The 27,082-nt window shown below is 42.9% G+C and overlaps 1 protein-coding gene across 8 annotated transcripts in view; it reads right to left on the bottom strand.

Annotated features, from left to right (window-relative positions):
• Positions 1–27,082, bottom strand: part of lpp (LIM domain containing preferred translocation partner in lipoma) — a 371,701-nt gene that overhangs the window by 131,208 nt on the left and 213,411 nt on the right. For all 8 annotated transcript variants that reach the window (XM_048542845.2, XM_048542847.2, XM_048542849.2 and 5 more), the window contains one exon: positions 21,965–22,092. In XM_048542845.2, coding sequence (XP_048398802.1) covers positions 21,965–22,092 — 128 coding nt within the window. The remainder of the gene's footprint in view (positions 1–21,964; positions 22,093–27,082) is intronic.

Raw genomic sequence — 27,082 nt, 5'->3', positions numbered from 1 at the left:
CACATTACTCTGCTTGGCAAGTTTCAGAGTGGTGCATATTTTGGTTTCAGGGTGAAGAGCTTCAGTTTTGAACACAGATTAGAGAAGCTGGGGCTGTTTTCTGTAGAGAAAAGAAGGCTAAGAAGAGACCTGATCAAGTTGTTCATAATTATGAGGGACTTGGAGCAGATAGTAAGAAACAGCCCCCATGGTTGGAAAATCAAGAATAAGAAGATCCACACTTCAAGTAATTGGCAAAAAAAAGCAAAAGTAGTATGAGAAAAATTTTTTCACACAGCGAGTGGTTCAGATCTGGAATGCCTGAGAGTGTGGTAGAGGTGATTTCACTCGAAAGGGAATTATATGGTTATTTGAAAAGGAGGAATGTACTGTATTACAAGGAGAATGCAGGAGAATGGCACTGGGTGAGATTCTCAGTGCGGGAGCCAACACAGACACTTTTGATAAATTGGCCTCTTCTTGCAGTGTAATTTTTGTTAACAAAGTGTGAAGCTGGATGAACACAGCAGGCTGAGCAACATCTTAGGAGCACAAAAGCTGACATTTCGGGCCTAGACCCTTCATCAGAGGGGCTCTCTGATGAAGGGTCAAGGCCGGAAATGTCTGCTTTTGTGCTCCTAAGATGCTGCTTGGCCTGCTGTGTTCATCCAGCTTCACACTTTGTTATCTTGGGTTCTCCAGCATCTGCAGTTCCCATTATCTCCGAATGAATAGGAAAACAAAAATTACAGTGATAATGGGAACTGCAGATGCTAGAGAACCCAAGATAACAAAGTGTGAAGCTGGATGAACACAGCAGGCCAAGCAGCATCTTAGGAGCACAAAAGCAGATGTTTCCGGCCTTGACCCTTCATCAGAGAGCCCCTCTGATGAAGTGTCTAGGCCCGAAACGTCAGCTTTTGTGCTCCTAAGATGCTGCTTGGCCTGCTGTGTTCATCCAGCTTCACTTTGTTATCTTGGATTCTCCAGCATCTGCAGTTCCCATTATCTCTGTAATTTTTGTTTTCCTATTCATTCACAGAATGGAGACGTCGCTGGCTAGGCAACATTTACTGCTCATCCCTAATTGCCCAGAGGGCAGTAAAGAGACAACCACACTGTTGCGGATCTGAATTCACATGTAGGCCAGATCAGGTGAGGATAGCAGTTTACCTCCCTAAGGACATTAGTGAACCAGATGGGTTTTTCCCCACGATTGACAATGGATTCACAGTCATCATTAGATTCTTAATTCCAGATATTTTTATTGAATTCAAATTCCACCATCTGCTGTGGTGGGATTTGAACCTAGGTCCGCAGAACACTATCTGGGTCTCTGGATTAATAGTCTAGCGATAATACCACTAGGCCATCACCTCCCCATAATAATTTCATAATTAAATTTTAAATATTAGAGCCACTCGTGAAATAGGAAACACTTCTGCACACAAAGGATGGGAGGGGTTTTGGACTCTTGTCATAAATGGACATAGTAAGGGGACAGGATCATAGCATATCGTCTGCTGGGGAGGAGGCCAGGTGCCATATACCAGTGTGGCATGGCTTACAATGCTGCCAACAAGGCATTCAAGACAGTGTGAGACATTTCACTTGTCAGGTACAAGGCTACAGCTAAACAAGGTTTGGGAATTATTTGTCACCTTCTTCTGCAATCGATTTCTTCTGGATTCTAATTGGCATCTCCGAAGCCCACTTGCTGCTTGCAATCCTTCCCAGCTACTTAGATGCAATCTGTGTTCTGAGGCTTGTTATCCAATTAATGACTCACAGTGTCGCAAATCTCAGTTACCGAACTGAGATGACTCAGAATGCGATGTGTTCTGTGTTTCTGTATTTCATCAAGTGTGTCTGAGTGATCTTGTCTCATCCAGTCGTCAGGGCTCACAAGCCAATCATTGGATAAGATTTTCAAGTGGAATTTCTTGTACTTTCTCCTTTACAGTTACAGCAGTTGGTTGTTTTGTTTTAGGAAATCTAATTGGCTACGAATCTGAAATCTGATGAGAACCTTCAAATCATTATTGTGCTTTCAAAGTGCTTTTGACATGCTTACACAGACCATGATGCATTTCTCTGTGTCTGTCAAATCACCAGATTACAATTACTGTCTTCTATCAATCACTCCAAACCAGCATTAAATGAAGTGTGTTAAAGGGTTAGAGGAGCTTGTAGCCATTCAGATTGGAAAACAGAAAAATAGCTCTCTTGATGACTGGCCCAATCAGTGATCCCAACAATCTCTCTTGCACTGATTGACAGAGAGTGCATGATCACACTATTGACTCCTGCTCTGTGCGGTATTCGTTTCACAAGGTAAGTGAGCTCAGACTCACCGAGCTACTGAGAAAGGGAACGAAGGTCAGCTCTGGTGCACTCCACAAGTCTGGTAAAGATTTGATGCATTGGTTGAGGGCAGGCCCATACTGAGCTCCAGAACTCATGAGAAGAAGATGAGGTACTGTGGCCAGTGCATTCGGGAGGAAACAGCTGCCAGGATTCTAGTTTTCACCAACATGATTAGAATTAGAAGCACAGCAATTGTGGAATTAACAACTGGCCTCAGAAAGTGTGATCTTGAAGCTGCCAGATTGCCATGTCATTCTCTAATGTTCATACCAGCTCATTCAGTTTCACAGCAACTGGCCAGTTCTTGCCTCTCCCCTACAATGGTCACACTGTTGTACCCAATTACTCTATAATGGGTGAATAGGGCTGGACAATTAACATGTCCTTGCAGACCACAAAAACTAAGAAAGTGTGAAGAAAAGCCAGCTGCCTATCAGGCGTACAGAAGTTTTCATCCATTAAAACAACTGCAAAATTTATCCCACAGTCATTACTCTCAAAGCTTTTGGATGAATGGTGTGAGAAAGGGTGAAGAGAGAAAAGGAGTGAGAGAGAAATGGAGTGAGAGAGAAGAGCAGGAGTGGTGGGGTTCATCCTGCACCCTTTCCAGATGCTCCACAGAAGCTCCTTGGGCAATTAGCCAGATACACAGAAAGGTAACAATTCAGCACATGCTGCAACAGTGCACTGACCATATGACAACTATATGGCTTGCTTCCAGGTGTACTCTGATTGTAGCGTTACCTGAGGCAAATCCCAGAATATTCTCCAAAAGTTGAAACAACCTTGTTGAAACCATTGCAAGGACAAAACAGTTTATCAAGTGACCAAAGTAATGAGGTGTGTGGTCAGATTCGATGCTGTTCCCCCTGGTGGAATGATCATGAGCTAAGGTCAATCACCTTAATTCAGTGTCCAAGAGATTCATTAAGCCAAGCAAATGTTCTACTGACCATTCCACTGAGTGACATGGTATATGAACTTCAGGCACCAATGTGATTTGGGTTGTACATCCTACAAAGACTAGCAGATCGTATAGTTGTCTGCAATAAGCAATAGTACGGACTATACTCAACAAGCACTTTTGTGAAAGGCTCAGAATATAATAATTGATGTAGATGCAAATCCTCAATTGCACAGCATTTGCTAAACAATCCCTAGTGTCTTAAGAATTCCACTAACAACCAATTTAGGATGATCATACGCTCATCTGCACTTGCCAGCAGAGACCTGTCCATTGCAGAATAAAGAAATTGCATTTTAAAAATTAAACAGATGCATCAAGAACAAAAATTTAAAAATTTGCTGCTGCCCAGGACCTTCAACCAACACTACACATTAGATACAGTGTGGAGCTAGAGGAACACGGTAGGCCAGGCAACATTGGAGGAGTAGGAAAACTGACATTTCCAGTCGGGACCCAAAATGTCATCTTGCCTGCTCCTCTGATGCTTCCTGGCCTACTGTGTTCCTCCAGTTCCACACTGTGTGATCACTGACTCCAGCATTGGCAATTCTTACTATCTCAGATACAGACTGCATCAGCTTAAGGGAAGAGGAGAAAGAATACATGGGATCCTAGGGGCATCTTTTTTTACACAGAAGGTCATATGTAAATGGAATGAGCTGCCAGCAGATGTGGTTGAGGTGCATACATTAACAACATTTAAAAAGTATTTGGACAAATATATGGATAGGGATGGTTTAGAAGGATATGGGCTAAGTGCAGGGAAATGGAGTTAGCGTGGATGGGCATTTTGACATCGACCAATTTGGGCTGAAGGGCCTGTCTCCATAGGACTCTATGACTCCATAACAACATTTTCTTCCTTTCGACTCATGGCGAGGAATCACAGAAATGGCTACAAAATGATATCAACAAGTGTCATCCCACTATCTCTCTATTCTTCAGAATCAGTCTCATTCTCGGCCCCACGCATCTCCATCAGGGATGGACACATCAATACCTCACTCTACTGCAAGCCCATGGATAACCTCATGATGCTGCACTGCTGAAGCTTCCACCCTAAGCATGTTAAAGAAGCTATCTCCTGTGGACAAGCCCTGCCCATCCACACGATCTGCTCAGAAGAGGAAGACTGCGACAGACGCTGAAAAACACCCTCATGAGAATGGATCTGATGCTGAACTCATTGATCACCAGTACCTACATGCCACAGCAAAAAAACCACTGTGACCTCCTCAGAAGACAAACACAAGACACGACCGATACAGTACCCGTCGTTGTCTACAACTTCCCTGGAGTGGAGAAACTACGCCATTTTCTTCACGGTCTTCAACATGACATTGATGATGAGGAACATCTCACCAAGATTATCCTCCGCCTCCACTTCTCACCTTCAAACAACTGCCAAACTTTAAACAGACCATTATTTGGAGCAAATTACCCAGCCTTTAGGACAATACCTCACAACTCTGCCACAGCAACCTCTGCAAGGCATGCAGATCACTGACATGGAGACTACCATCACATGTGGGAACACCAGCCACCACGTACACAGCAGATATTCATGTGACTCAGTCAACTCTGTTCTCCTCATACGCTGCAGGCAAGGATGCCCCAAGGCATGATATATTGGTGAAACCCTGCAGATGCTACAACAACGGATAAACGGTCACTGCACAACACTCCCCAATTGTCCAGAGGGCTGTTAGGAGTCAACCACATTGCTGTGGGTCTGAAACCAGACCAGGTAAGGATGACAGTTTCCTTCCCTAAAGGACATTAGTCAACCAGATGGGTTTTTCCAACAATCGACAATGGATTCACAGTCTTCATTAGATTGTTAATTCCAGATATTTACTGAGTTCAAATTCCACCATCTGCCATGGCGGGGTTCAAACCAGGGTCTCCAGAACATGATCTGGGTCTTTGGATTAACAGTCCAGTGATAATACTACTAGGCCATCGCCTCCCTGAGCAGAGACTGATAGCCAAGTTCTGTACTCATGAAGACAGCCTCAACCGTGATCTTGCATTCATTTCCTGCTACATGTGACCCCACCAAATTGTTCTGTATTTGCAAAATCTTCCTTATGCCCTGTTTTGACACCAAAACCTTGGTAACTTGTTGTGATCTCTCTACCTTGATTAGTTTGTACAGTTTTCGATTACCTGTTACTTTTGTTCGAATCTCGACACATGACTCTTATACATATCATATTATTCCAGCTATTTGGTTTGTCTCCAGCACCATTTTATTTTTGTTTTTTGTAATCACCTCTCTGTCTCAATCAATCGGATTATAGGTCATCCCTTCACTTACTATTCAGCTGTTGACGTTTTACTCACACCATCTGACACTTTGGATCACCTGCAGAGACTTGTTATTCAGCCTGTTGATACAGACTATTTGTACAATCTTTTGATCTCTCTGCCTATAAATTCTGTGCCTGCGTGCTTTTCTTCACTTCACCTGACAAAAGAGTAGCACTCTGAAAGCTTGTGATTTTAAGTAAACTGTTGGTCTATAACCTGGTGTCATGTGACTTCTGACGTTGTCCGCCCCAGTCCAACACTGGCTCGTCCACCTCATGGCATTCTCCCTGGCACTGGCTTGACTACAGTTGCCTTCTTAACCAATAACATCCTATCCTCAGGCAGTACAAATTGCTGTTCCTTGTGAAATATGGTGTTCTTGCATCTGTCCTAATGAGAACAAGATGAAAAACTTTGACATGTTGCTTCTTTTAAACAAAACTCCAGTTTTGTATTAGCAAGTGACAATTTCCAAAAATTCCTGTTAAACTGGGCATTACTTAAGGATTCATCTCTCTGTCTCAATCAATTGGATTATAGGTCATCCCTTCATCAACAAGAATTAAAGTCAAATAATTCTGAGATTGGTTTTATGGAAAAATGTCTAAATGAAGCACTTGACAAACGTCTGGGCAAAAGTCAACATGTTGAATACAGAGGTCTTTTAATTTCAAATTTAGCAGTATCTGTTTGTCCCCACTACAGCTCTGTGACCCTTCAATGAATGAGTTTTTCTAATCAACCCTCTGAACTACATTAGGTGAAATCAATGTAATTTTTTTCAGATTGCAAACATACTTTCATTTGATAAGGGCACTGACTGTGAGCCAAGGACTGAAATATTTTTAACCACACAATTTTGTGTTCTGAAGGTTGTCCTTTTAGATCAATTGAACTGCCACTAGATAAACACTTTTACAAAAAAAAGTGTTTTTTTGCCAGTCTCCCCCGTACACTGCAGTTTGGTGATCACACTATTAAACATTAGCCACACATATTAGATAGACAGTCCAAAAGGTTCTGTCTATTCCCAAAATCCTGCAGTCTTTGCTGAATCTGACGCGCTGCAGTCTCAAGTTCTGTACTATAACCCCAACACTCCCTGATATGAACCAGGTATTTGGACTCTGTCAATGTGGGTTGCTCAAAGCAGATAATAAGCAAAGAAACTGCATTATTTGTCATACCAGTGGGATCTGTACTGGTGCAATGGTCTCCACCTGAACTGTATTAGGGCTAGTGCTCTTGTCTAAAATATAATTAGAAAAGTAGAGAGAATTCAAGAAACAGAGGACAGAGACTTACAGTGATATGCAAAAGCAGCAAATGTGACATGAGAAATAAACTTTTTCACACAGACAGTTCTTATGGAATGCACTGTCTGGAAGATTAGTGGGGGCAGATTCAATTGAGACATTTAAGAGGATGATTTTTTAGATAGAAATACTGTGCAAGTTTATGGGGTCAAAGCAGGAAATTGGCAGTTGGTAATGATGCTCATTTAATGAGCCATTGAGGACATGATAGACCAAAGGGCCTGCTTCTCTCTGAATTCCTATAATTCTACTCTCTTGCGCTTTTGGAATGTGCATCCTAAATCTCTCTGCCTCCCGCACCTCTTTTAACACTCTCCTCCAATATTTACTTTCATAAAATTATCTGATTTGGCCTGTCTCAATTCATCTGCTTCTGAAACAGTCCATCATGCCTTTTCTATCTGCAGACTCAACTCTTCCCAGGTTGGTCTCACACTTTCTAAATTCCATTGATTGAGACATGTAAAGAAACCTCTGTCCCCAGTATTTAAACTTGTGATAACTTCCATCCTTATCTCCATCCTGCTTGCTTAGCCATTCTGCGTCACTGTAAAGAAACATCTTGATTTTAAAATTCTTATTTTTCTTCCCGAATCTGTTCAGGACCTCATCCCTCCCAATATCAGAAATCTCCACCAGTCCCATTTGACAGAAAGTGTGAACCAGGTTTCTGTGCTTAACAAGAATACCACTCATTACAGGTTTACAGACTCTGGTTACCGGTAAACAATTATTAACTATCAGCGTATGGCTCAATTACGTAAAACTCCAATGCTCTTTTTTAAAATGCTCCCTTATGTCTACACAGAGTGAAAAAAAAACACATGGTTATTATGATGGAGGGAAAGCAGGGAAACTATTTCAGTGGTCTCTGTTCACAGAATCTGTTGAGATGGTTCTTGTGCTGAACAGAACACAGCTTCTAAGTCTTCCAACTCCAATGCTTTCACTGTGAAAGGTCCTTGACTTATTAAATAAATGTTACAGCTTGCAACATTTGCTGATAGAAAAATACAATGATATCTTTAGTCTTAAAGTGGCTTTTACTGCAGCAAACAGGGAGAATTCGTGAGCTGGTGGAGTTCTGAATACTACTCACTATCTTGTTCATAACTCCAAATCGTATAGCTACCAGTGACCTTATCACATCATTTTTGGCAGACAGAATACCTTCCCTAGTCCACAGACCAATCGGCTACTTATTTTCAGCTAAATTTCCATTTTTACACATTCTGTAGGTCTAGCTTGTCTGCAGGCTACACTACAACTACTGCTTAAACAAGCAGCTGTGTAAACAGTGCCTTCAATGTATGGCATGTTATTTGCTTTTAAAAACTGCAATAATCCTCTAACAACCCCTAGTTTTAAAACCATCCTTTTCCTATTTCAGTCCACAATTTAAAAGACAAGAAAATAAAAAGGCACAGTCTTTACACAGAGACAAAATAAAATTTTTAGGAAACTTATCCAGAGACTAAATGATATGCCCTCCTTCACCTTCTACATTCTGCTGTCACCCAGAAGACTAATCAATCCCATCCTTTCCACTTTGGTCTATGCATTTTGTAGTTTCCTGGCTCAACACAAGTAAGATTGATAGTCTGATCAGCAAGTTTGCTGATGACACTAAGATTGGTGGTGTTGCTGATAGTGAAGGAGACTGTCAGAAATTACAGCAGAATATAGATAGACTGGAGAGTTGGGCAGATAAATGTCAGATGGAGTTCAATCTGGGCAAATGTGAGGTGATGCATTTTGGAAGATCAAATTCAAGGGCGAACTATACAGTAAATGGAAAAGTCCTGGGGAAAACTGATGAACAGAGAGATCTGGGTGTTCAGGTCCATTGTTCCCTGAAGGTGACAACGCAGGTCAATAGGGTGGCCAAGAAGGCATATGGCATGCTTTCCTTCATTGGGCGGGATATTGAGTACGAGAGTTGGCAGGTCATGTTGCAGTTGTATAGGACGTTAGTTCGGCCACATTTGGAGTACTGTGTACAGTTCTGGTCGCCACATTACCAAAAGAATGTGGATGCTTTGGAGAGGGTGCAGAGGTTCACCAGGATGTTGCCTGGTATGGAGGGTGCTAGCTATGAAGTGAGGTTGAATAGATTAGGATTATTTTCATTAGAAAGATGGAGATTGAGGGGGGACCTGATTGAGGTCTACAAAATCATGAGTGGTACAGACAAGGTGGATAGCAAAAAGCTTTTTCCCAGAGTGGGGGACTCAATTACTAGGGGTCATGAGTTCAAAGTGAGAGGAGGAAAGTTTAAGGGAGATATGCGTGGAAAGTTCTTTACACAGAGGGTGGTGGGTGCCTGGAACGCGTTGCCAGCGGAGGTGGTAGACGCAGACACGTTAGCATCTTTTAAGATATATTTGGACAGGTACATGGATGGGCAGGGAGCAAATGGACACAGACCCTTAGAAAATAGATGACAGGTTAGACAGTGGATCTTGATTGGCGCAGGCTTGGAGGGCCGAAGGGCCTGTTCCTGTGCTGTAGGTTTCTTTGTTTGTTTCTGAGTGACTAACCTGGGGATTAATTCAGTTGTCTACAAAAGGAAAAAATGGGCAGTATTCCATGGTAAGAATGGTTAAAGTGGAAATTACATGAATGGCTCTTTGAAAGAGCCAGCATAAAATATTATGAGTTGAATGGCCTCCTCTCTGCCATACTATTCCATTTTGAGTGGTTATATATCAGGTGCTTGCCACAGTGGTTAATCAGTTGCAAAATGTGGTATCAATTATGTTGCCTGAAAGTGCAGCCTATTTGAAATACTTAAATCATTCACAATTACTGGTGGAATAGATTATTCTGTCTGTCATTTCTCTCATTCTCATTTCTGAGAATTGGAACAAGCTTGTAGATAAAGTATTACAGTGCCATCCCATTGCCTTCTCCAGGATGACTGTCCAGGCGACTCCTGCTCATAAAAGTTTATTGAGCACATTGTGGAGATTTTATGTCTGAGAATCAACCTGCTTTATCACAATGAACACACTTCCTGACGCCAACAGTCATGGGCTGGGAATCAAACCTGAAGATTCTAGCCGAGAGGTATCAACGTAAGACAAAAGTGCGTCAAAGGCAGAGTAGTACAAATAGAGGGTTTTAATCTTAACATAACCTGGGTGAGCCAGGCAACCACCTGCTAGAAATGTTATGAATTTCTACTTTGTGTCCGGATTAGTTACCTATGGCAATATATCTTGGATGCGACAAGGGAACAAACAATATTGAATCTAGTAATGAGCAATGATTCTGATTTGATTAGTGACCCTTGTTGTTCCTGAGCATTTGTCAAGTTGTGATCATAATATGATCAAGTTTCAAGTGGTGCTTGTAAGAGACAAGTAAAGATTGGAGACTATGAGAAAGACAAAAAAGGGACCTAGGGGGCAATTTTTTCCACACAGAGTGCGGTGCACATATGGACCAAACTGCCAAAGGAACTGGTGGAGGCTGGTACAATTACAACCTTTAAATACCATCTGGATGGGTACATGAAAAGGAAGGGTTTAGGTGGATAGGGGCCAAATGCTGGCAAATGGGACTAGATTAATTTAGGGTATCTGGTCAGCATGGATGAATTGGACCGAAGGGTCTATTTCCGTGCTATACAACTCTATGAATTTATTTTGCAATACTGCATTTTCTGGTTTACAAACCAGAAACATAACATGAGGTTATGACTGAAGTTCTGAAGAGGAGTCACTGAACCCAAAACATTAACTCAGCTTTCTCTCCACAATGATGTCAGACCTGCTGAGTTTTTTCCAGCACCCTTTGCTTTTGTTTCTGACTCAGGGTGGTCTGCTTTAGATTGGAGACCATCAAATCCAGCTTTCTTTACTGTGCAGTCACAGAAAATAAAGACTGCTAAAAAAGCATACGGGATCCTTGGCATTAACTGCCGAGGGTGAAGTACAAACTAAAGGAAATTATGTTAAAACTCTGTAAAACACTGGCTTAGCCTCAGCTTGAATGATTTGGCCACATTCTGGGCACAGAAAATATACGGAGAATGCAGAGAAGCTGGCTTGATTCCTTGTTTTCTTACTCCTTCTTGTGATAGACTCACAGATCTACACAGCATAGAAGAAAGTAATTCAGCTTGTCGTGTCTGGTCTCGTCAAGAATGATCTGATTACTCTAATGAACTTTTCCAGCTCTTGGCCCACAGGCCTGGAGGCTATGGCAGTACAAGTAAGAATCTAAATACTTCTTAAAAATTAGGAGAATTTCTCACTCAACTATCCTTTCAGACAGCGTGGAAACAAGCCCTTTGGCCCAATTTGCCCAGGCCGCCCAGTGAGTTAAATGAATTTTTTTTTGTGACTTTGGTGTCATTTAAAAGTCGAATTGATTAAAGGTGGCAGTTTCCTTCCTTAAAGGATATAGAATGTGATGGAGTTTAGTTTCAAAGTCGGCCGAAATGATGAAAAAGTAAAATCGAGACATCAGACCTTGGTGCAGGAGTAGGCCTCTTGACTCTTTAAATCTTCTCCAGCAGCAGAGGCTGGGAGTTCTGTGTCAATCAACTTAACTCATAATTCCCGCACAAGGTTCAAGTCAGGTGTGGGGTGGAATACTTTCCACCTGCCTGGATAGGTGTAGCTCCAAAAACACTCAAGAAGCTTGATAGCATCCAGGACAAAGTAGCCTGTTTGACTGGCATCCAACTCACTCGTGGCAGCAGTGTGTACTAGATAGATGATGACTTACAAGGCATTGAAGTTGCTGCTGCACATGGACTTCTGAGGTTCCTGCAGTTGGAGAAAAATTAGAGGTGATGCTGCCCGTGGCCTCTACCACAGAGAAGGATAAGAACAGCTAAAACACAAGAAAATCTTCACCTACAAGTTCGTCTCTAAACCACTCACCATTTTGACTTGGAAATACAAAAACTGTTCCTTTACTGTTGTTCGGTCAAACCTCAGTCAGTGCACGAACTGAACCCACACTATTGGCATCACTCCGCTTTGCAAACCAGCCAATCAGGACATTGTCAACTACATTCTCGTTTCTCTTCAAAATAATACCATTGGATCTTTCATGTCTTCCTAAGGGAACAGACACGGGCTCAGTTTAGCATCTCCTACAAAAAAAAGGCAATCCCAGCAGTACAGCACTCTCTCAGTATTGTACTGGATGTCAAACCTGGGTCATTGGCATCCAAGTCCTGGACTGGCAATTCAATGGAAAATGTTCTGACCCAGAGAAAAGAATTTTATCAACTGAATCATCCTTGCTTTTTATTCAGAATTCATTGGATAAATTAAATTTAAATTCCCCAGTTGCTGTGATAGATTGAATGTTTATGTCTCCAGAACAGTACTCCAGATGTTTGGATCACTGGTCTCATAATAGAATCAGAATGCTAACAGATCCCACATTCTCCTTAAAGTAGAGAAGATGAAGAAGAGATTTGGAATTTTCATAAAAATGAAGGATATTGAAAGAGTGGAGAGGGAGAAATTGTGTCCATTGACATTGGAGGCAGTAACCACATGGACTCAAGCCACTACTTGAAATCTACCTCTTTGACCAAGTTTTCAGTCAACTCTCCCACCATCTCCTCAGGTAGCACAGTACCAACTTTTAAAAATAATGTTCATGTGTACAGCAATGCAATATTTCATTTTGTCAAAAGCACTGCATAAATACAAGTTGTTGCTAAAATGTAGAGGTATAAGCGAAAACAAGTAGATAATTGAATCAGACAGTCTGCACAGGAAAGATGGCTTAGTTTCTGGGCTGTATTATGTTATGAAAGGGTCAAGAGAAATCAGGAAACACTCACAATAAGAGGCCAGGTGTGCAAACAGAGCAGTGAAAATACCATTCTTCAAATTATTCCAGGCCATATTACCTCTGAAATGCCAAACCAAACAGACCCTTTGCACATCCAACTTGGCAAACCCAAGAACTTCAACTTATTATTTTGCTCTTCTCAAGTTGAAATGGTATTTGTCTGAAAAGAGCCATCTCCCAGTGTGAGAGCAGGAGCTGTATTATTGGGCTCATGTCAACCATCACTGCTCTTTTCCGTCATTTCACTTTTGAGGAAATAAAGTGAAGCTCACAGAAGTTTTAACAATTTCAAGCCAAGATCGCATCAGCCTACTCTTTCCCTCTATCCCTTCCACCTCTCCCTAAAACATAGGTTTCAGAGAAGTTAGTCTCTAGACCTTTACATTCCTAATGAGGGCAGCTGGAAGGCTGGTGAACTCTCCACATTCTGCACTCCAGCTGAAACCAATATCCTAGAGATCCTTTTAAATCATCACCTGAGCCAGGAGGCCTGGGTTCAAGTCCCACCTGCTCCAGAGTTGTGTCACATCTCTGAACAGGTTGTTGAGGAAAAAAACGTTAAAATCATCATTTGAGTTGAAGTGACGGCCCAGGGCAATCAGGTAAGCAATCAGGAAAGAAGAGTTTGGAATCCCAATGCAATATCCCAGCTGGAGGATCAGAGACCATTTTTAATGTTATGTGTCTGATGTCATATCCCGAAGGTTCAAGGAGGAGTTTGGTTCTATTAGTACACCTGAAGAGTATGCAGAATGGGGAAAAAGTGCTCTGCATTGGACCAAATGACTCTATGGCTCCATAGCAGAAAGAAACCTTTCTGTTTAATTTTGAAATGGACCAGCAGGATACAGGAATGCCTCCTCAAACAAACAGAATAACAAATCCAAACAATTTCTCCCATTGAACTAAGACAACAACAGAAGAGAAACGAACAGGCGTCGACCATTTGGCCCGCCATGCATGCTCGCCCCTTCAAAACAACCATGCTGATCTTGGGTTTGAACTCCACTTCCTACCTCACTTCTCACATCCTCTGCCCAGACTATGTTCATAATCCTCTGGGACAGAAGATTCACAATCCTCTAACTGCCATCAGCTTTTCCTTGATTAGAGAATGAGACTAACTCAGAGTTTGGTTGTTGATCCATAGATATTTGGGCATATGGGCAGGGCATCATCCGAAGCATGAAGAGATAATGAATAGCTTGTGAAATTTGTGAAGATTTGGAAACAATAATGCAGTCATCCACAATCTGCTGGGAATGGACGTCCATAGTGAGCAGTTACATTTTGGCTCAGAGGCGACTGAGGTTAAAGTACTTTCCATCGAGTTGGTATTTGATACTGACCAACAGATGGCACTGATCTTTGAAACGGTGAATAGACTGTCAGGAAAATTACATGTAGTAAAGGAGCTGTATACACCACTGGCATGGCATCAGCCCGCACACACTCATTTCATTTCTAACCAATTGTAGGATAGTGATGAAGTTTCTTAGCTATCCAAACGGAGACATAGAATTATACAATGTGGAAACAGACCCTTCTGTCCAATTCATCCATGCTGACCAGATATCTGAAACTTATCTAGTCCTTGTCTCTAGCGTGTGGCCTATCTCCCTCTAAACCCTTCCGATTCATATACCCATCCAGACATCATTTAAATGCTGTAAATGTATCCACCTCCATCACTTCTTCTGGCGCCGCATTCCATACACACATCACCCTCTGCGTGAAAATACTGTTCCTCAGGTCTCTTTTAAATCTTTCCCCTCTCACCTTAAAACTATGCCCTCTAGTTTTGGACTCACTTAGCCGGGGAAAATGACTTTGTCTTTTCATCTATCCATGCCCCTCATGATTTTATAAATCTCTGTAAAGTCACCCCTCAGCCCCAATGCACTCATTCTCTCTCTATACCTCAAAAAACCGCCAATCCTGGCAATACCTTTGTAATTTTTTTCTGAACCCTTTCAAATTTAACATCTATCTTAACATAGGAAGACCAGAATTGAACACAGTATTCTAGAAGTGGCCACCCAAATGTCCTGTACAGCCAAAACATAACATCATAACTCCTATACTCAATGTTCTGACTAGTGAAGGTAAGCATGCCAATTGCCTTCTTCACCACCCTGTCTACCTGCGACTCCACTTTCAAGGAACTATGCACCTGCGCCCCTAGGCCCCTTTTTTTGGCAACACTCCCCAGGGTCTTACCATTAAGTGTATAAGTCCTGTCTGATTTGTCTTACCAAAATGCAACAAATCACATTTATCTAAATTCAATTCCATCTGTCACTCTTTGGCCCAGTGGTCAAATCTTTACAGCACAATCCATAGAACCTTGCAACTTACTGAATCAAATGCTTTGGTCAGATTGATGACTGAATTGAAAAATTTCCTGGTGTTGTTCTCAACTTTTTCTTCAATTTGTCTGACAGCAACAAGGATGGCAGATTTTCCTCTGGTAGGCTCAAGTCAGACTGTGAATAGAATCTTCCTTGGCTTTGAACAACTTGGGCCATGGTGATAAATTTGAGAGAATCATTTGAGATGTCGAGTGAGGCCTTTCTCAAAATCAAGGCTGAGAAGTTGCATTTTCTAAGTTCCAGGTATTAAGACAGCATTTTCATTAGTGGACGTTAAGCAACCCATTAATGAGGATTATACTCATAGTCACCTTCCCTACTACAAAATGTCACCTCCCTAATATGCAAGCTCCCATTCTCCCATCTGCCTGATGGGAACTAGACACAAGAGTTTCTGACAAGACAATCAGAGCAGGTACCTGGTACCAGCATACCACTCTCTCCTCTGGACCTCTATCTTGGATACTAATTGGGAACATTGCAGGGCATGCTCCAAAGGCAGCAACTGCACGCTCACTACATCCACAAACATTGGCACTGATAAGTACCAGCCTCGTTGCATCATCATGGCCCATCTTGCCGTATGGTTCCACACTGCAATGCTGCATTTTTCAGCATAGCAGCACCTATCATTGGAAGAGATAGTAGAAACTGCCGATGCTAGAGTCTGAGGTAGCAAGGTGGTCCAGACCCGAAACGCCAGCTTTCTTGCTCCTCTGATGATGGCTGGCCTGCTGTGTTCATCCTGCTCTACAACTTGTTACCTACCATGGGAATGCTTGTTCCAGGGCCAGGCTGCATCTCAGGGCTGCTCACTCACTCTCTAAGTACTCACTCACTTTGCGCTTGGACACCGTCAGTCATCCGCTCAGGATGGTGAGGGTCAGAGGCCACATGTGGCAAGAATCTGTGGAGTGGACCAGAGTCAGTCTGACAACATCCTAGTCTTTTGCTCTTTTCCCTTTCAGCCAGCTCTGAACCACTCAGAGTATTCCTGTTGTGGTTTTCCATTTGGTGCAGGCACAAAGCCAAGCAAGTTGTGATGGTGAACATGCTGTGATACAGTGCTATGCTCTTACAAACTCATCCTTACAGCATGTACCAGGTGCCTGTGCCACAAAAACACTGCATGTGCTTCAACAAAATGGCAATGTCTCAAAGTCAAAGGAGAATAGCCTTCAGTCATCGAGTTTGCCATTAGACAGGGAGTCCAATTACAATCAGTAAAGGGCAGCTTTTACTGAATTTCCAGGCACTTGGACACATGCAGTGATTCACTCAAGTGGTGAGATCAGAGGTTACATCTCACTAGCATCCATGGAATGGGTCAGTGTCAGTGCAACTATGTATATACGTACAGAGAGCATTCAATGGGTGTGATCAGCCACCGGGCAGGGCTATTTGTTGCATTGGTTGGGGGGGAGGTGGCGGTGGAGGACATATAGTCCAGGAGTCTGTTCAATGAATGTCAAAAATTGGGAGTTGGATCAGGGATACTCTTATGGTAGAGAGGATGGAGTTTCAGTGCCAGGGACTGCAGTCAGCAACCTGCAAGTAGAAGGAACATCACCTTGTGCATGATAGGGTGTAGCAGCATCAGGTGCTACAAGCCACACATGACTTAATTTATACCCATTTCCAGTAGATGAGAGCAGCGTGCAGTGATAATCGGTGACTGCAAATTTCTTTGTACTCAACATAAAAGCAATTTGTTTCTGTTATAAGAGGCGAATATAGCTTCTTTTTATTTGCTTTATATTTAATTTTAGTGCTGGTGAATAAAGGTAAATATTTTGAACCATGTGAAGTATTCCATGTATCAGTGACAGTCCCACATTGAACAACGCTGCACATCAGGGAGAAATTAGCAGTGACTTAGAGAATTACAAAAGTGAAATTAGCTGACGATAGGTAAGCTCTGTGAGCTCTTAAACAGAAAAAGGTGTAGAAATGTGCAGTGTATGTCCAAGTGTCAGCTTTGTCATCTACATGCTATGAGAGGCATTGCTTTGATGCTGCTGTGCCACTATAGTGGTGGTGAAGAGCAGCTATGGAATCTTGACAGGGTGTATGACTGGGTTCAAAGTTGACACCAGCACCAAGAATCCCAGGATATCTTGGCAGTGGAAAATATTTCCAGCAATGGTGATTGGGAGAAACAAGCGAGCCTCAGGCTAGAGGGACATGGTAAGTAGTTAATGAGCTGAGTTTGAGGTGATCATGTAAGAAAATCACATGAGAAATGAAAAATTCATAAAGATCCTTGAACACCACTTTCCAAACCCATTACCATTTAGAAGGATAAGGGAGCAGATATAATGGAACACCACCACCTATATTTCCCTTCTCAGTCACTCACCATTCTGGTTTAGAAATATATTGCTGTTCTGTCACTGTTGCTAGGTCAAAATCCTGAATTCCCTCCCTAATGGCATTGTGTGAATACTACCTACAGTACATGGACTGCAATGGTTCAAGAAGGCAGATCACCTCCACCTTCTCAAGGGCAACTACAAGCTGGCCAGCCAGCAATGTCCACTTCTCATGAGTGAATAAAATAAAATCCACTTCGCCGTGTAGAGAGAAACCTTCCATGAAAATTGACAAAACTGACACATTGCCAAAATGTGGGAAAATTCAGCCCTGTGATTCTGAGAGGATTTCCTCAAGCCCAGGAGAATGTGCCAGGGCTTTCCTGGTTTGGACACAAGGGAAATATCTCAATATTTTGATCTAGGTTCCTTCTTTAATATAATTACATTGATCCTAAAGTCATGGGAGGATTCAAAAACAAAGTTGATGGAAAAGTTTAGCACGTCTGGCAGCATCTGTGAAGGAAAAAACAGAGTTAATGTTTCGGGTCCGGTGACGCTTCCTCAGAACTGACTCAAAACATTAACTGTGCTTCTTTTTCACAGATGCTGCCAGATCTGTTGAGCTTTTCCAACAACTTTGTTTTTGTTCCTGATATACAGCATCCGCAGTTCTTTCAGTTTGCAGAATGAGTGCATATCAGTAAAGGTCCTCCATAACCTCATAACCTCAGCTGGAATACGTCAAGGTGGCAGACTTTGTTGTTCTTCTTCTGTTTCAGTGGTTGTTGCAGCTCCTCTATTGAAGGCGGTTCATCCTTAAATTCTGCCAAGGTGCAATGGAGGAGTAGCCTGGACAGCACCAATTGCTACTGTGAATTCATTGCTGATTTATTCTTTCCAATACTGACAGATGGTATAAGTCATCCAAAAGAAGAAAAGCACCTTCCCATGAATCTACAATTTTGTATTTTTTTTTTCCAAGCCATCATCTTAATGGGTCACTCCACAAAATAGACACATGGCCAAGCCCAGGGTTCAAGTCCCTGGGAAGGATGATCTTTTCTTTCACTGGGATGACCATGAAGTCAATACAGAACTTTCCCTTAACATCTTCATCTGAATCAAGGGTCAGGTGATAAATGCTGATAACAGGGGCATATTGTTTATGGCCAATTTGCAAGTGAGCTGTCATGAATTTTTTTCATTTATACTAAAACAGAGCCCAGACAGTGCATCCATGTTCTCATTCTGAATGGTTAAACACAATGCTTTGGAAATGAGGGGTTTTTGTCAGCCTCCTTTCCAGTGGAAGATATAATCCACTGGCTTGTTTCTACAGCTCCTTCCTTCACTGTCTTGCCTGCAACTCCCTCTCCCTAAAAGATTGCTCCTGAGTATGACAGTGTCAACTTGACTCATTTAACAGGATTGTGGGTTCCTCCAACATTCTAAGTTGTTAAGCATCCTTGTTTTGGCCATAAAATAAAACTGTAATTGACACTGAAATGAAAAGGCAGCCGAAAGAAGTTTAAGATCATGTAAAGACAGAATGAGCTGATCAAAATTAACACGATCTGCCTATTCAAATCTGATAGTATAGAATTACAAATGAGTTAAGAACAATTTCAGGTGTTTTGAACATAAGAGTAACAACATAAATATTTTTAACTAATTTAGGGAGGCCTGCAAATACAAATTTGGGATTTAAATTTTTCAAAATGAGAATTCAATGTTCATATACTTAAATCTGCATTTGCATTTAGTTTATTTGGACAAAAATTGATTCCAAATCATGTTAGAACCTGGATTATGACAGTTCTCAACAGATGGTGATTGATTCGTAAAGAATATAAAGTGAAAGATTAAATGTCTCCTCTAATTCATGACCATCAGGAGTCACAAGTTAAATTAATCGTGCAGAACATGTACTGTAGCCAAATTTACAGATAACACAGAAATAGATGGAAAAGCAGGTTGCAACAGGGATACAAACAGTTTACAGAGAGATAGTGACTAAGTGAGCAAGAAGTTGGCAAATGGACGATAATGTGGGAAAATGCAAAGTTGTTCATTTTGGAAAGGAAAGCAAAAGAACACTATTATTTTAATGGAGAAAAACTGCAGAAAGCTGCAACACAAAGGGACGTGGGGGTAATTGAGCATGGAACAGAGAAAGCTAGCACACAGGTACAACAGTTAATCAGGAGGCAAAAGGAATGTTGGCCTTTATTTCAAGGGATTTGGAAAACAACAGAAGTCCAATTGCAACTGTTCAAGGCGATGGTGAGACCACATTTGGAGTACAGTGAACAGTTTTGGTCCCCTTATTTAAGGAAAGATATTTTACTGGCGGCAATTCAGAGAAGATTCACTCGGATGAGCCTGGTATGGGGGGATTGTCTTAAGAACAAACGCTAAACAAACTGGGTCTCTACTCACTGGAGATAGAAGAATGAGAAGTGATCGCATTGAAACATATAGGATTCTTTAGGAACTTGACAGGGTAAATGTTAAGTGGATACTTCCCCTTATGGGAGAGTCTAGGGCCAGAGGGCATTGTCTCAGAATAAAGGAGTGCCTATTTAAGACTGAAATGAAGAAGAATTTCTTCTGTCAGAGGGTTGGAACTCCTTGCCACAGAGAGCTGTTGAAGTTGAGTCCTTGTGTGTGTTTAAGGGTGAGATTGATTCTTGATCAGTAAGGGAATGAAGGATAAAGGGAAAGGCCTGGAAAGTGGACATGAAGAATGTCGGATTAGCCATGATCTGATTGAATGGTGAAATAGGCTTAAGAGTCGAACAGTCTAATCTTGTTCCGATTTCTTATGGCCATTCTCAGGGTATATCTAACAGAAAGTATCTCAAATGTATCGTGCACAAACCATAATCTTGTTATTCCTCAAATTGAGAATGACATCTCCTCAGGTCCACAAGTTTCTATCATGGGGACATGATGTTCCCACAGACTGTAGATCAAAGTGGCATAGTCTATTGGTGGTGCATTTTTCATAGACCTTTCTTTCTTTGGCGTGAGCAAAGAGGATCCAGAAGGCTCAGTACTGATGCCAGAAGACACCTCTGTCCCATCACACATTTCCAAACCACCTTCATATTACTGTCATTTATCACACATGAGGAACCACCAGGTTCACAGCCCTGACGTTGTCAGTAATTCTCCTGACATCATAGGACTCAGTAAATGGACCCTGGCAAATGGCTGCACGTGACTGCATTCAATGTGGGGCCTTTGGAGTACGTCATTGCGTGCACAAACAATGGGTTGGAGTCAGATTTCGGTGACATGTCGAGCCACAAGATTGGGAACACCTGACTGCTGCAGCCTGCTGACACCCTCACAACCAACGAGGCACATAATCATCCTTCCATTGCCTCTTTTACCATTCAGGACATCTAGCATGACACTGTATCTGGCCCATAACTCCTGCTCTTGTTGTCATAAAGGTCCTAGCCACAACTGAGAGTGCCCGATGGCATTGCTCAAGGTAATGTTGGAGCACACAATCCTCCCCACCACATCAAAGCAATAATCCATAGGGAGACACCTGGGCAGAGAATTACAAGGATTCACAACCCTTTGAATGAAGAAATTTCTCATCATTTCAAACCTAAGTCATCGTCCCCTTAACCTGAGTTGGTGTCTCCTTGTGTAAAGTTTCCCAGCTGGGGGAAATAACCTTTCAGTGTCTTCTCTCTCAAATCCCTTGTCCATCACAATGAGAATATTTCTCATTATTCCAAACTCCAGAGAATATCAAACCAATTTACTCAGCCTCTCACCCCAGGCTCCAGTCTCATGGATCTTCACTGTAATGCCTCCTTCCTCTAATAAGAAGTTGGAAACTGCACACAGTACTCCAAATGTGATCAGACAAAAGCCTAGCACAATTATAGAAAGATCTCTTTACTCCTGTGCTCCAATCCCCTTGCAGTAAAGGCCAAAAGTTGCCTTCCTAATTCCTTAAACTGAGCGCTGATCTCCCGTGCTTCTTAGGCATCTACAACAAGCCTCTCTGAACATCAACATTCACAATTACATTGCCTTTTACGTGTGTAATAAGAAAATGAATAACCTCATGCTTTCCCACATTATATTCTGATTAACATCTTGTTGCCTATTTGTTTTACCTAACAATGTCTCTTTACAGTCTGTCTGTATACTCCTCACTACTTATATTCTGAGCTAACCAGTTCCAACAAGCACTAGGAGTAACTGTTAAAGGTGCCTCACAGCGTTACATTTTGTGGTTGAAAGTGATGCCGAAATATATTCCCTCAGCTCTGAAATTCCCTCGTTGTACTGCACCATTCTCTAACTCTCCTCCCTGCCCTGAGGAACACAATAAAGCCACTTCTTTGAACCAAACCTTTGGTCAGTGTGCCTTAATATCTCATGTGACACCACTCTTCTGAAGCATTTCAAGCCAAGGATTAAAGCATCGAATAACTTCAAACTCTTGTTATTTTTGGAAGCGGACTGTGATCTGCTCACCTGTACATTTAAACTTGCACTGGTTTCATACTGATCAGGAAGTAAGGTCGGTGGAGGTGGAAATCCCCCAGGGAATGTTGACATCGGGCTCAAACCTTCTACAGGTGGAGGAGGTGGAGGGAATTCACCTGTAGGCAAAACAAGGAAATTCAAACATCTATAACTCCAAATTCAATTGGTTTACAAGACAGCATGTCAAAAAACAGAACACAACACTATAATTATTTTAGAGATAATGGGAACTGCAGATGCTGGAGAATCCAAGATAACAAAGTGTGAAGCTGGATGAACACTGCAGGCCAAGCAGCATCTCAGGAGCACAAAAGCTGACGTTTCGGGCCTAGACCTTTCATCAGAGAGGGGGATGGGGAGAGGGTTCTGGAATAAATAGGGAGAGAGAGGGAGGCAGACCAAAGATGGAGAGAAAAGAAGATAGGTGGAGAGGAGAGTATAAGTGGGGAGGGAGGGAGGGGATAGGTCAGTCCAGGGAAGACGGACAGGTCAAGGACGTGGGATGTGGTGGTAGGTAGGAAATGGAGGTGCGGCTTGAGGTGGGAGGAAGGGACGGGTGAGAGGAAGAACAGGTAGGGAGGTGGAGACAGGCTGGGCTGGTTATGGGATGCAGTGGGAGGAGGGGATGAGCTGGGCTGGTTTTGGGATGCGGTGAGATTTTGAACCTGGTGAAGTCTACATTGATACCATTGGGCTGCAGGGTTCCCAAGCGGAATATGAGTTGCTGTTCCTGCAACCTTCGGGTGGCATCATTGTGGCACTGCAGGAGGCCCATGATGGACATGTCATCTAAAGAATGGGAGGGGGAGTGGAAATGGTTTGTGACTGGGAGGTGCAGTTGTTTATTGCGAACCGAGAGGAGGTGTTCTGCAAAGCAGTCCCCAAGCCTCCGCTTGGATTCCCCAATGTAGAGGATGCCACACCGGGTACAATGGATGCAGTATACCACATTGGCAGATGTGCAGGTGAACATCTGCTTAATATGGAAAGTCATCTTGGAGCCTGGGATGGGGGTGAGGGAGGAGGTGTGGGGGCAAGTGTAACATTTCCTACGGTTGCAGGGGAAGGTGCCAGGTGTGGTGGGGTTGGAGGGGAGTGTGGAGTGAACAAGGGAGTCACGGGGAGAGTGGTCTCTCCAGAATGCAGGCAAGGGTGGGGATGGAAAAATGTCTTGGGTGGTGGGGTCGGATTGTAGATGGCGGAAGTGTTGGCGGATGATGCGTTGTATCCGGAGGTTGGTGGGGTGGTGTGTGAGAACGAGGGGGATCCTCTTAGGGCAGTTGTGGTGGGGGCGGGGTGTGAGGGATGTGTTGCGGGAAATGCGGGAGATGCAGTCAAAGGCGTTCTCAACCACTGTGGGGGGAAATTTGCGGTCCTTGAAGAACTTGGACATCTGGGATGTGCGGGAGTGGAATGCCTCATCATGGGAGCAGATGCAGCGCAGGCGGAGGAATTGGGAATAGGGAATGGAATTTTTGCAGGAAGGTGGGTGGGAGGAGGTGTATTCTAGGTAGCTGTGCGAGTTGGTGGGCTTGAAATGGACATCAGTTACAAGCTGGTTGCCTGAGATGGAGACTGAGAGGTCCAGGAAGGTGAGGGATGTGTTGGAGATGGCCCAGTTGAACTTGAGGTTGGGGTGGAAGGTGTTGGTGAGGTGGATGAACTGTTTGAGCTCCTCTGGGGAGCAAGAGGCGGCGCCGATACAGTCATCAATGTAACAGAGGAAGTGCTGGGGTTTGGGGCCTGTGTAGGTGCGGAAGAGGGACTGTTCAACATAACCTACAGAAAAAGTGGGTGGCCATGGGTACCCGCATGGGCCCAAGCTATGCCTGCCTCTTTGTAGGTTATGTGGAACAGTCCCTCTTCCACACCTACACAGGCCCCAAACCCCACCTCCATTTCCTACCTACTATCCTCATCCCACCTCCTTGACCTGTCCATCTTCCCTGGACTGACCTATCCCCTCCCTACCTCCCCACCTATATTCTCCTCTCCACCTATCTTCTTTTCTCTCCATCTTTGGTCTGCCTCCCCCTCTCTCCCTATTTATTCCAGAACCCTCTCCCCATCCCCCTCTCTGATGAACAGTCTAGGCCCAAAACATCAGCTTTTGTGCTCCTGAGATGCTGCTTCGCCTGCTGTGTTCATCCAGCTTCACACTTTGTTAACTATGATAATTTTCCCTACTCAACAAGATAAGTGACTAGTTAAGTGGACATGGCATTGCCCTGGTCTGGCAGTTAATTGTTAAGCATCATTAGCTGGCACATTCTCCATGGCAACATATGCACAAATCAATATTTAGTTGCTATCCAGTCATTGTTCTCCTCTGACACAAATAATAATTTTCTTAATTTGCAAATTGTCCTGATGGCTGCAGGATGGAAAGCTTCTGTACTTATGTTTACATAAGGGCAATTTGAACTGATACATAAGTAGAATTAGATATAATTTATCAACATTCTCAATAATAATCAATTTTTCATTAAATTTAAAGCCACAAAACACAAAAAACAAAATCTTTTAGACACCAGCGCACTTAAATTACCAAAACACAACAGACATAGATTAACATAATAAAATAATGCTTTAAATCTGAAACGAAAAGAAAAATTCCAAGAGGAACTAATTAGGTCTGGCTGAATCTGACCAGAGAAAGCAGAGTTAACATTTCAAGTCCAAAGACCCTTACTCAGAACATAAGGTTCCTGGTTTCTTTTCAATTAACTGACTCATATTTCAACAAATGAAAAGCAATTACCCTAAACACACATTCCATTGTGCACATATATTACTGGGATATTTGAACCAAGTAGTGACAACTCATTTCCCACATCACAGATCTCAGTTTCAAACTTGATTAACAATTCAGCATTCAGTGCAGTAGGATCCTCGACATTTTTTTCTAAAAATTGCCGCTCCAACACTTACATGGCTCTAAACTAGAGATTCCACTAGTTTACAAGGAATTCATTATCTCAATGATTTAAAGTTCTCTTGGATTCCAGTTGGCTGAGTATTCCTTTATTGGCAAGTTGTTGCCTCTCTCTATCCCCATTATTTTCTGCAGCCTCCCTCTGAGGTCACATTCCTTTCAAAGAATTTCACAACCTCCCACACACACTGCATCCTCATTTTCCCCTCACTGCTCATGCAACATCTGCCTTCCCAAGCACGCTTGTGCAACATTCCTGTGGCCGCCACCCTTTCCTTGCCATTGCACTCCTCCAGTTGATAAACCAACACAAGAAGTAGCAGACAGAACTCCTGGATCTAGCAAAAGGCCCAAACCAGCCCAGACCACCCCTACCCCACATCGAGATCTTGCCCAGCATCCTGGCACCAGCTGTCATCCTGTGGACCTCAACCCATAACAAAAGGTTTGCATCGAGATATCTCCAATTCAAGCACTGAATTTCCTAACTGCTTGCTGGGTCTCCAATAACGAGCTATTTTTCTCCCAAGTTGTCTGTTGATAGGTCCATCAGTAAGCCTATCAGCAACAATCAGAGGAGATAACACAGTGTGGAGCTGGAGGAACACAGCAGGCCAGGCAGCAGCAGAGGAGCAGGAAAGCTGATATTTCAGGTCAGGATTCTTCTTCAGAAAGATGATCACCTGTTCAACTGATTGCTATTCAGGTCAAAAGCACTTCGTACCAGGCTTTGTCATTCATACTAAATAACTCTGTTTACTACAATATACTTGACTTGAACAAATGACAGAGAAGAAAGCATTCCGATACTTCCACTATGTGACTCAAGCTATACACCTTTAACATCCGAGACCCAGACATAGACAAACTCATTCACAAATAAAACAGACAAAAACAGATGGTTTAACACAATTATTATGGATGGAGAAAAATATTGACAGTGGAGAAAATTCTGGTGAACAAAAGTCAAGGTCACAACAGTGTGTTAACAGCATTGCCAACCTAACATTATCACTAAATCTATTCTGCACCTTCTCAAGAATCATAAGACCATAGGGATAAGGAACAAGAGAAAGCTGTTTGGTCCCTCGAGCCTGCTCTGCCATTCAATAGGATTGTGGCTGATCTGACATTCCTTATGTCCACTTTCTTGCCCTTTCCCTGTGACCCTTGATTCCCCAACAAATCAAGAATCTACATAGCTCAGTCCTAAATATACACAAGTACTTTGGCCCTGTATCTCTCTCTGGCAAGGGCTTCCAAAGACACCCAACCCTATAAGAGAAGGAATTCTTCCCTAAATAAAATTGATGTACGATGTGGTAGTTGTTCTTCATTGTGATGGTTGATCAGGTGGACCCAAGTCTTCTCTGTTTAGAGCTCTTCCTTTCAAGCTTTCTTTGTCTCCCTGTCTTTTTATCCTCACAGCAAGAGAGTGGAGACAGATGGGTATTTTCAGTTCATAGGCTCTGCACTAGATGTGGATGTGCTGGTGTTGGGACAAATTGGACAAGGTCAGAAGTTTTGAGAAGATTTGTAGCTCAGGTTGAGGTTCTGGATGTGAGTTTGCTCGCTGAGCTGGAAGATTAGTTTTCAGACGTTTTGTCACTTTTTTTTATTTGAAAAAATATACTTTATTCATAGAATGTACAAAAAATAAAACTTATTTATACACCTACCCAGTCATGCAAGCCACTCCGGGTTACCCAGGGGGTACGTACACCAACTAAAGGAAAAAACAAAACAAGAGGAAAAAAAAAACAAAGCAAAGAAACCACACCGGCAGTCGTCTCTCCGCACAGTCCCCGTTGGCCCCCTGACCAGTTGGGGGAGGCGCCAGCTGGGCCCAGTTACCAGATAGGGTTCTTTTCCCTATTCTGGACGAGGGGTTTCATACCGTGGTCTTTCCCCACCGCGCCTTGGCGGCGCTGCCCCAAGCTTTAGCGCGTCCGTCAGCACGTAGTCCTGGACCTTGGAGTGTGCCAGCCTGCAACACTCGGTCGGGGTCAGTTCTTTCAGCTGGCAGACCAGCAAGTTGCGGGCAGACCAAAGAGCGTCTTTGACTGCATTGATGGTCCTCCAGGCGCAGTTGATGTTGGTCTCGGTGTGCGTCCCCGGAAACAGCCCGTAGAGCACGGAGTCCCGCGTCACGGAGCTGCTCGGGACGAACC

Source organism: Stegostoma tigrinum, chromosome 14, assembly GCF_030684315.1.
Source record: "Stegostoma tigrinum isolate sSteTig4 chromosome 14, sSteTig4.hap1, whole genome shotgun sequence".
In the NCBI taxonomy this organism is placed as follows: Eukaryota; Metazoa; Chordata; class Chondrichthyes; order Orectolobiformes; family Stegostomatidae; genus Stegostoma; species Stegostoma tigrinum.
Note: the sequence above shows the minus strand (reverse complement) of the source record. Positions and strands in the feature narration are given on the sequence as shown.